This window comes from Mus caroli, unplaced genomic scaffold (assembly GCF_978045245.1).
Source record: "Mus caroli unplaced genomic scaffold, Mus_caroli_1 scaffold_2, whole genome shotgun sequence".
In the NCBI taxonomy this organism is placed as follows: domain Eukaryota; kingdom Metazoa; phylum Chordata; class Mammalia; order Rodentia; family Muridae; genus Mus; species Mus caroli.
The window spans coordinates 177,477,943-177,490,437 of record NW_028227257.1 but is presented as its reverse complement, the minus strand read 5'-3'; the positions used below and the strand labels follow the sequence as shown (position 1 = coordinate 177,490,437).

General features: G+C 42.7%; 1 protein-coding gene across 4 annotated transcripts in view; it reads right to left on the bottom strand.

Moving 5' to 3' along the window:
• Prpf18 (pre-mRNA processing factor 18) overlaps positions 1 to 3,451 on the bottom strand; it is a 32,095-nt gene extending 28,644 nt beyond the window's left edge. For all 4 annotated transcript variants that reach the window (XR_003835946.2, XM_029473966.2, XM_021156491.3 and 1 more), the window contains exon 1: positions 3,241 to 3,451. Coding sequence is in view for 3 of the 4 variants with exons in the window: in XM_029473966.2 (XP_029329826.1) it covers positions 3,241 to 3,306 (66 nt within the window). In the remaining variant the exon portion in view is untranslated. The remainder of the gene's footprint in view (positions 1 to 3,240) is intronic.
• Between the last annotated feature and the right edge of the window lie 9,044 nt (positions 3,452 to 12,495).

Below are 12,495 nucleotides of genomic sequence, written 5' to 3'. Positions count from 1 at the left end.
CAAAGAGAATAATATACCAACAGCATTTTCAAAATGTTTTTCAGTTTCCTAACAACTAAGTTCAAAGATCATTTCTACAGACAGATTTACTTGAACCACACAGAGATCTCTTTTTGTTGTTTTCTCCAAATCAAAATAGAAACTGTGGCAGATAGTTCTGGAAATCTCATCAATAGGAGCCCTCTAAAGGAACGTGTGAGGTCGCGTCATTTGGAATCTTAGCAATCCTAGCAGAGCAATTCTGGGTTCTCTTACTTTATAGCTCCTCCTTTGAGGCAAATGAAAAATCTCATTCCAAACATCCTTAAGATGCCCAGTATTTCATAAACGCCCATGAGCCCGTAGAAGACAGTGCCACTACAATATGCTCAAACGTCTCCGGCAGGAAGAACAGCCAGCCCGCAGGCCAAACAGCCACCTAATTTTAAGACGTTGCCCAACTACTTTCCAACTCGTTACACTGTTTTAATCTCCCAATCAGAAAACACAGAAAATGATAATCATTAAAAACTTCACATGTGGGCTGGCGAGACGGCTCAGCAGGTAAGAGCACTGACTGCTCTTTCGAGGGTCCTGAGTTCAAATCCCAGCAACCACATGGCAGCTCACAACCACCTACGGTAATGAGATCTGACACCTTCTTCTGGTGTCTGAAGACAGCTACAGTGTACTTACTTACAATAATAAAATCTTTAAAACAAAACAAAACTTCACATGCTGGGCAGTGGTGGCGCAAGCCTTTAATCCCAGCACTTGGGAGGCAGAGGCAGGAGGATTTCTGAGTTCGAAGCCAGCCTGGCCTACAGAGTTAAGTTCCAGGACATACAGAGCTATACAGAGAAACCCTGTCTCGAAAACCAAAACAAACAAACAAACAAAAACCTTCACACACTGACGTTAGATACACCATTGTAGTCCCAAGCCAACCTGGATGACACAGCAGGAATACATAGTAAGTACTGAAAGAGAGGGAGAGGGAGGAAGCAGGGTGAAGAAAAAAAAAACAAACTGTGCTCTATCAAAAAAAATCAAAAGCTGGTGGTGATTTTGGCTGAACTGAAATGGCTGAACTGAGCAATGCTTACTGGGCAGTGACTAGGGGAAAGGTCTACAGGACCAGAGGATCTACAAGCTCACACGGCAGCCTCCAGGTTCACCCTGGACACCATGATGAACTGTTTTTTCAGAAGCTACCACCAGCAGCTACAAGATTCACCAACAGTTTCAATACTCGTATCAGTTACAGTCTGAGATGCCGCAGAAGATCTAAGGCACACTCATGGACCAGCTGCGGGGGAAATCTGGAAGGAAGTCTCAGAAATCAAAGAAGAAGGGGACCTAGATGCTTTCACAAACTGCTTGGAGAAGGCTAAAGACCACAGGGAAGAGCCTTGGAGACCAGGTGCAATCCCATGGTTCCCTAGTTCCTGCAGCTCTGGGCATTCAGCAGTGTCTTGTACAGGACAGGAGAAGACCAAGCACCAATAGTTGGCTGAGGCCATCCTGGCTGGGCTCACCAGCACCTAACAGGCTATACAGAGAACAAAGGAGTAACTGGCTAATATTATCCTGGCTTGGGCCATGCAGGTCCAGGTCTACCAGCATCTGACATGCTATATTGGGAGAGCAAGAGACTTGCAATCAACACTAGAGTGAGAAGACGACTGGGATCCAGAGCAGAGGGCAGTCAGAAGTTGAGGCCTTCGGTCAACATGCTGGACCTGGGAGAGTTATTTCTGGGTATAGCTGAAATAGTGTAGGGTTCCAGTGCCTAACAGTAATAGAAGCCTCACCACTGCCTCTGTGCTGCTTGGAGACATGAACACACACACACACACACACACACACACACACCATACCTCAGATTCCATCTGGAGGATTGTGACCTTTCCCAAACTTTGTCTCCTAGAGCTTTAACTAGCATCTCTGTTCATCTCTCTGGTTCCTGACCAACCCCATGCAAACCCTATGTAGCTGTTTCTAATCTATACTGATTGTCTTGTCATTGACAAGCCCAAGGGTCCCTGCCATGCTCTCCCCCAATCCATAAATATAAACACACACACACACACATACACACAGAGCTTTTATTCCTCAAAAGGCACTATTAATGATATCCAGAAAACATACTTGTCAAAGAAGATGATGGGATACATAAAGGAGTCCAGAGAATTAATAACTAACGTAATTTAAAGTCCAGAGAATAACTAACCTAATTTAAGTTTGCAAGCAGTTTTAACACTTCACCAAAAAATATGTAAGTATCTTTAAAAAAAATCACATATGAATTACTTAAATTATCAAGAAGATGAGATTTAGAACCATACAGAAACCTCTCCACCGAAAAGATAGGTAACATAAACCTCGGGCAACAGACTAGCTGGCCTCTGACACCGCTCATAGATGTGTAACATTACCGGTACAGCTATGTTAAAAAAGACTCAGTGGCATTTTCAATGACTTAGGCATGCATGTACTCTGTAACCCTGCAGTCCCAAAGAGAGAGGGCTCAGAATCTGCTCAACCAATTCTGAGAAACAGCTCAAACACTCATCCCTAGGAGAATGGGTAACCAGATCTACTCACACAACAGAATACAATTTCAGAAAATTAAAATATATATATATATATACACACACACACACACACACACACACACACAGCAAAGTGAGTAATACCCGGAACATTCTAATCAAACGAAGCTCCATATGAAAATGTACATCCTATTGATGTGACATTCTAGAGCGGGCAAAACTGAGGTATAAATAAGTTGCTTCGGTGGGTAATCCACGCAGGGACTGGAAAGTGGACATTGCTATTTTATCTCCTCGTGGAGAATTGGTTACACAGGTGTTTGCATTTGTCAAAAGTCACTGACTAATAAACAAGATTCTTACACACACGCTCACAGAGAGGAACAAACACTGCACTCTATGGCGTACGCCAGATCGCTTTAGCCGACTAACTCTCTGCAACATGATTTGGAATTGACAATGCTGTTTTATCACTCTGCCTGAGCGGATACTGGTTAGGACAGCAAGCGCCGCCGAAGTGAGCCAGACTAGGCTTGACATCCACACTCTGCCCCTTGCTAAGCCCTGGGCCAGCAGCTTGCCCGGGACAGTGGCAGATCTGTCAGCCCCGTGCCCGCCCCAGACCCTCTCAGTACCATCACCCTCCCGCCAACACCGCAAGCACAGTCCACCACCCTCAAGCCCGAACCACAGCTCCAGGACTCACCACCAGCAGGTTCCTGTCCTCCACCAGCTGCCGCTTCCGCAGTATCTCGGATTTCAGGATGTCCATCTCGCTCCCAGGGTCTAAGTGCCTTCACGTTGACTCTCCAGCTCCTCGGCGGTAACCTCACCCGCCAGGGGAGGGGGAAGAGGACGAACCGCGAAGCAACCAGAGCCCAATTATGAGAAAACAACAACTGCGGGAGCCACTTCCGGCGGAAATCAGGATGAACGAAAGAAAGGTAGGGAGCGCCCCTCGGGGCGAACGCGGCCAAAACCGCTGAGTATTGTTGCCCCCTAGCGGTACCCTCCAGATACACACTTGTGATTTCAGTGACAGGTAGAAAAGAACAAAAGGCTGGGCAAAGGTAGCACAGGCCTTTAATCCCAGCTCTTGGGAGGCAGAGGCAGGCAGATTTCTGAGTTCGAGGCCAGCCTGGTCTACAGAGTGAGTTCCAGGACAGCCAGGGCTACACAGAGAAACCCTGCCTCAAAAACACAAACACAAAAACAAAAACAAAACCCCAACTGTTTGTCTCTTTAAATGGTTATTGTGCCCGACTGAACCAGCTTGTGTGCTCCTAAAGTCTCCTTGTAAGACATTATGTTAAGGCAAGAGCTTTACAAGAACTTTGCTTCATAGTTCCTCAATTTACTTATTTGCCAAGGGGGCTAATATACTAGAGAATGAGAAATACATAAATAATACCAGTTTTTAAATGGCAGTATTTATTAATTGCCTATTCAACACCCTGTAAGTTTATTGTGTTTTCTGGCTATGCAATCAGCAATGAAGATTTTTCAATGATGATTGGGAATATAATCATTCTTTCTTATAACCTAGCCCAAGAAAAAATATGTTCAAATTCTACCTTGATTTGTTTTTATTTTTATTGTGATTCAGGCACTCACTGTGTTGCCTGGACAGGTCTCAAACTCTTGCTATCAAAGTAATCCTCCTGCCCCAACTGCAGAGTGGACCTCCATATTTGGCAGAGTTTTGGTTTTGTTTTGTTTTGTTTTTTTAATCTTAGAACCATTTATAACATATTTATTCTTGGTTCCATGCCATGAAAGCATTTTTGTTTTTAGTTGTCATAATTCAACAATATTTTATGTTACCTTTTTCTATTCTAGAAGTAATGAAATAACATTCAATTCAAACTCAAGTGTAGGTAAGATGGTTTATCAAAATAAAAACTGAAAGGATTGATCATTAGAAAGTTTTTATACTGTGTGTGTATGTGTGTATGTGTGTGTGTGTGTGTGTGTGTGTGTGTGTGTGTGTGTGAAATAGGATATTTCATCTAAAAGATATCTGGGGACCAAAAAGATGGCGGAACAGCTAAAAATAGTTGCTGCCAAGCCTGATGACCTGAGTGCAATCCCAGGGAACCCACGTGGTGGAAAGAAAGAGTAGATTCTCAAAGTTGTCCTCTAACCACAACCACACCACCACATACACACACGTATACACACGCACGTTCACACATGCAACTGAAGAATAAATGACTAACTGTGATAACTTTTTTTAAAAAGTAAAAGATACCTAACTTCTGTCCTTGGATGAAGCATGCTAACATTCTTATATGAATAGTTGTTACCAGGGTCAAACCATTTACCCACATCCTTCTGATTCAGGAACTAGAGATGATGACCCCCAAACCTGAAGTGTTGGCATAGCTTATACAGTTCACAGAGAACCAGATGGGACACTATCAGTGTCAACTCAGAAGAGGCTATCTCCTCTTCAATTCCCATCTTTGATTTCTATGTTTATGCAAAGCGCATTAAATCATGATGAGGGTCTCAGATCAAAGAATGAAAACGGTGAATACCTGAGGGAGCAAATGGATGAGCAATTTAAACTACAAAAGAGGGGCACAGTGGGGAAGAGGACTAGCAGAGTTTAAAACAGTCCGTGGGATAGATCAACCCTGCTATCCAGAAAATGTGTACACCATTTCATCACAAATATTATTTAAAAGAGTGAGACATTAGCTATAAATCAAAGGTCCTAAATTGAGGAATGGCTAAATTATAGGTCATACATACAACTGAATAGCACGAAACTACATTTGAAAAAAAATTCTCAACAATAGCAATGTTTATAATAGGCTTTCTTTTAAAAGTAAAATAAGCCGGGCGTGGTGGCGCACGCCTTTAATCCCAGCACTCGGGAGGCAGAGGCAGGCGGATTTCCGAGTTCGAGGCCAGCCTGGTCTACAAAGTGAGTTCCAGGACAGCCAGGGCTACACAGAGAAACCCTGTCTCGAAAAACCAAAAAAAAAAAAAGTAAAATAATGAATGCATAAGTATAGCGTGCAAGACCAACAAAGGGCTCAGTAGGTGGGTGTGCTTGCGCATGGGCCAAATGACCAGGCTCTGAATCCTAGAATGTGACATAGGAGAACCTACTCTAGAGAGTCATGCTCTGACCACCACACACACACACACACACACACACACACACACACACACACACACCATGGCACACACTTGCCCTTTCACAAACACACAAATAAATATCTTTAAATGTAAGTAAATACAGCACATAATATCTATTGTATAATTAAAACACAGAAACAAAGAACTTACTACAAGGAAATAGACCAAAATGAAGTTGTTACATAGACACAGACCTATTGGTAAATATTAGTGTCTTCTTTAGCCCAGATTTTGGTTCAAATTCCATGATTTGGAAAAAAAATTAGTTATCAGTCATTTCATATTTTATATCACTGAAACTTTTAATAGTTTAGACCTACCTATCTACTCTTGAAATTAAACATGATAAATTTTAAGTGACCCCTATACAAGAGTGACAGTTTGTATATGCTTGGGAGTGGAACTATGAAAAGTTGTGACCCTGTTGGAGTAGGCATGGCCTTGTTGGAGTAGGTGTGTCACTGTGGGTGGGGGTATAAGACCCTCACACTAGCTGCCTGGAAGCCAGTCTTCTGGCAGCCTTCAGATGAAGATGTAGACCTCTCAGCTCTGCCTGCGCCACGCCTGCCTGGATGCTGCCATGCTTGATGATAATGGACTGAACTTCTGAACCTGTAAGCCAGCCCCAGTGAAATGCTGTCCTTCATAAGAGTTGCCTTGGTCATGGTATCTGTTCACAGCAGTAAAATCCTAACTAAGACAAGAATGCAAAGGTTCAGGGGAATAATATTTAAAGCTCTCATGATCATCCACTTGAACACTCCAGCGTCCGACATGACCTCTTCCGTTCTTTAAGTGCTGGTTCAAACCAAGCTCCAGAGCAGGGTTCCTATCCATGAAGATGGGATCGGTGAGCTCGGGAGGCACAGGGTTGTCCCCCAAAAGCTTAACTAGTATTAGATTATATGATTTGGTGTTGTATCTGAGACACAGTATTCACAGAAGTTAAAAGCAGTCATCTTCTGATAGATGAAGAAATATAAAACAATACACAGTTTATAAGATTATCCCTTTGGAGGAGTAATGCATCCTAAAACATTATCTGCCGGTTCTGGAGACTGGAGGGCAACACCAAATGTTATCAAGGTAACCTAAATTTATTTTGTTGCAATCCTAATGAATAAAAAAGAAGAGAGATAACCATACATAGTGGGTCTCAATCTTTAGCCGCAGAAGAGTCTGTTGGTTGTTTTTAATGATAAAGTTGCTGGTTCCCACATCCCAGACTTTCCAAGTGAGGCAGCTGCTGCTGCTGAACTATGGAGCACTTTGAGACCTGATCTATTATCGCAGAATCTCACTGTAGGAAAGGGGTAAGTCAGAAACACAGGCTGTGTCTTATCGAGAGTCAGAGGACAACAGGAGGCATGTGTCTATGTGTCTATCTATTTGCAACATTGTCATGGGTGTCATATTAGGGTGCCTATCTCTTCTCCAATGAGATTTCTGAGGATCTGATGGGAAGTAGGCAGGCTCCCTTTGGGTCCAGCCACATTTACATGGATGATTTGTTAAATGTAACTGTGGGCAGATACAAAATCCAATCCAGTCAGAGACCCTTCTCCCTTCCTTGAGAAACTGAAACTGGAATTGCGTAAGTCTCACCAAGACACAGGAAATAAACGTGAGTTTGAGAATGGTAGGCAGCCATGTCATTGGCAGGCTAAAAGCAGACTGGCTGACAGCAGCCCACAGAGATCGCTAAAGGATTGTGTGAGTCAGTTGCTTACTTATGGTTTTACCCTTTGTGCTGTTGGGTTTGTGACATCTGTACCTTTGAGGTGAGAGGTCACTTAGTAGTGTGGGACTGCACATTTCTGACCAACCCCTTGCTTGTCCATAATGTTAGTAGTTTGAGATCAATGATAGAGACTGGGCCTCCTGAAGAACAGAACAACCAGGATATGTATAGATATATCAATTTTCTTCTAATTACAAGAAGGTTGTATCCCAATAAACCCATTGTATTAGATGTTTTTCTTGTTCCTATAACCATCAATCTAACAAGAAGCAATTTATGGAAGATGGATTTTATTTTGCCTCACACTTTGAGGGGATACAGCCCACTATGGTGTGGAGAGCATACCACCAAAAGCATGAAACATCTGGAGACATGACATCTGTAGGGGATGGGTTGATGCTAAGGCCCTGTTCACCAATTGGTTCTTGATCTGTCAATAAAGATGCTAGCAGCCAATGAGCTGGAAAAAATAGGTGGGACTTCCAGGTCTCACCACTACCACCACCACCACCACCACCAACAACAACAACAACCCTCCACCCTCTGCAGGCAAGCTAGCAGATTCAGGAGAGGGAGGGGAAAAAAGGAGTGTTCACCATGCTTTGGAGGGAGAAAAGCCAACCAGCCATGTGAGATCTCAGGCAGAGCAGCCACAGGTGGGAGGTTGGGATGTAGATATGGGACTGAAGGTGGCTGAGCCACTCAAGTTGAGGGCAGGTTGAGAAGTAGACTGGAGGTGTCCAGCAGTTGAGCCAATAGTGCTGGTTGAAATTAATTAAATGTGTGTGTGTTTCATCTGGGAACCTGGATGGGGGCTGGTAGTGTGGCCTGTTCCTGGAGCTTAGGCCAGGTAGCAAAAGCTACATGCAGCAGTGTCTGGCTCATTTTCTCCTTTCATTCAGTACCACAGCCCATTGGGGTGGCTCTGCCCACATCTTATACCTGTTCATTTAACCCTCTGTGGATGCACCCAGAAATGCATTTCCATGATGATTATGAATCCAATAGAGTAGACAATGAAGAGTAAGAATCACAGTCATCAAGAGTATCATAATTTGAAAATACATAATTTTACTATACCTAATGTCATAAACGCCTGCTTAGCCACAGTAAGTACACTGTAGACCGCCACCCAAAAGCTCAAGGTACTTTTCTTACCAAGTATCACTAAGAAGATCAAAATCCCAAGTATTACTTCTACTGCATGTATATTGCTTTAACATTACTATCAAAAGTAGCTACGTGTAACCACTGATGCTATACAAGGAACTGATTTTACATTATGGCAACCCGAAAGTTCCACTGCCATCTGCAAGCTAAAAACTAGGAGAGCCAGTGTTGTAATTCAGTCTGGAGTTCTGAGAATTTGGGTGGAGCAATAAAATGGCATGCTTATTAAGCCCTGAAGTCTCAAAACTGAAGAGCCAGGAACTCCCATGTCCAAGAGTGTAAGATGTTCATGGAGAGCCCATAGAAAAGCTACAAATAATGATTCACAGGCTGTTTGGGCATCTCGTAGGTCAGGCACATTGTATGTACATTCCATCTTACATCTTGTTGATGATATAAACTTCTACAAACTATGGATATGTCTAAGAAAATAAGGTGGAGAGTGAGAGAAAAATACCCAACATTGAACTAAGTCTCCACACAAGTGCCCTCTTACACCCATGTATGCAAAAATACGGCGATAATATTAATAGTGCGGGTTAAGATTGCTCAACCTTGAGCAACTCTTCACCACGGAAGGGCCCTTATTCAGTGGATCAGTAGCAGCCCCTTCTCTATTTGTGACAAACAGAAATGTCCTGACCATTGCTAACCATTGCCTGGGGAGCCAATCTCTCTGTAGTGGAGAATCATCAATATAAAATAAGTTAAAACCCACAGACTCTGTATCCATCACGTATAAACAGGACAAAAACCTTAAAGAAACATTCTTTAGGACATTTTAAGACCTCTGTCTGATGCAATGGCCTCTCATGTCATTGACAAATAAGTGTAGCTCTGACATACATCTTCATTGTCTCACTTCTGTCTCATTCATTAATCCAAACCAAAATATCACCCAGAATTTGTGTGAGAGCTGGCTTTGTTCATCATTTACAACCATATGACAGTTCAGGACACAAGAGTTCTGTAAAAATCAATGGAAACGTTCTGTGAGAATCAATTAGATATATGGAATTAACAATAAAGAGTTCCACGTGCTTTATGGTTATTTATAAATTGTGTCCTCTACACACTTTGCATTAGTAAAACATGAATGTACACATGTGCAGACTTCTGCATAAAGAAAAGATATTAAACATTTACCAGCATAGCACTAGCTCTTATCCTCCTCTCCTAAGGATGTAGTTGCTAGGAAACTGTAAACAGTTTTGCTAAGGCAAGGTTGGAATGCCACAAAGAGTAAGATGGATTTGCAAGAAGAAATTTGAATGGCCGGCAGTGAAGAGCAAGCCCCAGGGCCTCCAGGCTGCTAATTTTCTATTCTGAACTTTCTAGACTATGGCTTGCTCTGGTTTTCTAGAACAACAACTAAGTCTTCATGCTGCAGGGTTTCTGAAACCAGGGTGCATCCTGTAACTGATGTGGTTGCCGTAAGTATAGTGGTATTTTACCCTGAGTCTCTCTCAGATCAAAGCATCCCTCTTCCACACACTGGGAATATGACTCCTGAAGGTGCAAACAGCATCTCTTCCGGAGTGTGGCCCTGGCCCTTGGGCACCCTCTTCATCACACAGCCCATCCTAGCCAATATCTCATGTGGAGATTTAGAGGTCTCATTTCACTGCTTCAATCAAAGGATCACAGATCTCATCACACCCTCGTTATCCTCTGCCAAATTCTGCAGATTTGGAAATTTCTCATTTCCTTACTGAGGTACTTCAAGAACTCTTTTGAAGCAAGGACAGCCACTTACAAGCAACATGAAGAAAGCACTTTGACCAAAAGACACAGGAAATTAGTAAACAGGCATTCTAGTTTTTAGATCAGTCATGTTTGTAAGGATTGTTAGAATTTTTCTAGAGCCTGACCCGAGGCTGGTAACAGAACTGATTTCGAAACTGTTTAAGATGGTTGGAAGTTGAGAAGCAGGTCTTGGGCAGGAGGGGCTGGGAGAGTCTACAGATATCAGTCTTCCGTTTGAAGCCCATGCTGAGACACCTGTTAAGAACCTGACTGCCATGTTTTCTTGACTTTTCCAAAAGGTCAGATGAGAGGCCATCTGTAGGTCACTGAGCATCCTGTCCTTGCTTGACAGTTCGTGTCCACTGCTGTCTCCTCTACTCTTCACCCAAAGTGTCTACAATGGTTCCTAGCAGTATCTCTGCAATCAAAAAGGAAATTCCAGAGAGGAACCTCAAGGTCAGGAAGAAGAAAGAAGCAGTAGCCAGGACTTCTAACAGACTGGAAGTATCTCCTGCAGCCTACTGATCATGAGCTTGAAAACCTCGGAGAGGTGGGTGATTTCCTGCCAGAAATTTAAGTTATGAAAGTGACCAAACAACTCCAACATAAGAGTGATGCAGGGGACCTGTTTACAAAGGCATCATGTTCGAATCTCTTGCTATTGAGAATGACATGATCTTCAAAAGGTCACCTTAGCTTTATGTAAGTCATAATTCATTTATAAAATACCATAACAAACATACTACATATTAGTATAAACGTGTGCTTTTTGAGAAATAACATTTTCAAAAACTCAAATGAACATAGTAGCATCATTTTATGTTGTTTAAAATCTTTTTAATGTCTAATACAAAATTTCTTTTATGTCTACTCCTGCATTCAATTGAATGTATTATCTTTAGTATGTCCTTATGACGACTCTCTCTGTTAACATACCCCAAATTAAGCAGCAATAGTTTTTCAAAAGTTAATTATCAGGCTGCAGAGATAGTCCAGTCTATAAAGTGCTTAGCATGCAAGCAAGAAGACCTGAATTCAAACCCTTAAGCATCCCACCCCTATCCTTTTTAAAGCTGGGCATGGTGGTACACATGGTACTCCCAGTGGTGACGGACCAATCCCTATGTAGGCTTAAATTTTTCAAACCTAATTTTAATAAGAGTTCTCAAAAGTCTCAACCCTCCTTCTATTCTACCATACAAGGACAGGGGAGAAAAGACAGTAAATAGGACAAGGGGATGTGGACCTGTTTAGAAGTAGTTCTTTGAGGTGATTCAGATTTCTGTTTGTCAGGATAGCAAACATGAGTCAGCAGCGGTGGGTGATCCAGCAGAAACAGCCAGGCCTCCACTGAATCTGGGCTGAATCTGCATTAGTCAGAGAGAGCAACCAGAACCAGCCGGGATGCCAGGAGTCCTTTGCCATGCCTCTCTCAAGGGAGTGAAAAATCAGTGAAGGCATGAGACCAACAAAGCATTGCAAAGCTAGCTATGGAAGCGAGCTTGTCACTGCCCATTGAGTCCTATTTATACTCTCTCCAAACCTTACCTGTCCTGCCATGGGTCTTGCCTATGCAAAATATCACATGAGTCTGCATCACAAGACCCAACCAGAAACTTCCACTTCGTCCCTGAAGCTCACAGGCCAGCCAGCTGAGTTTCTTTGGAGACTTCCTTGTCAGAAAGGGATCCTATCTTACACAGAAAGGTGTATGGCACCTAAAGAATGACACTCAGTGTTGCCTGCTGGCGCCCACATGTGCCACACACACACACACACACACACACACACACACACACTCCTACTCAATCAGTATTACTTCTGAAACTATGCTGATGAACTCTTCATTCTCTTACATTAAAAACCCACTTCTTCATCTTGAGCTTTGAATAATTTTTCCTCATTTGTAATTTTGTGACATCATAATTAGTCATTTGGAAAATATTGGTTCATTGATATATGTATATCTCACAAATTGTGTCACTTTTATTAGGCAATATTTTAAAACCCCACTCATTTATATCACCATTTCTCATCAATGACATAGTCTGATGTGGCTGGCTAGGAACTCATTGTGTACCTAAGGCTGAGCTGGAACTTCTGAGCTTCTGGCTTCCACCTCCCACGAGCTGGGGCTGCACTATCATGCCCAGT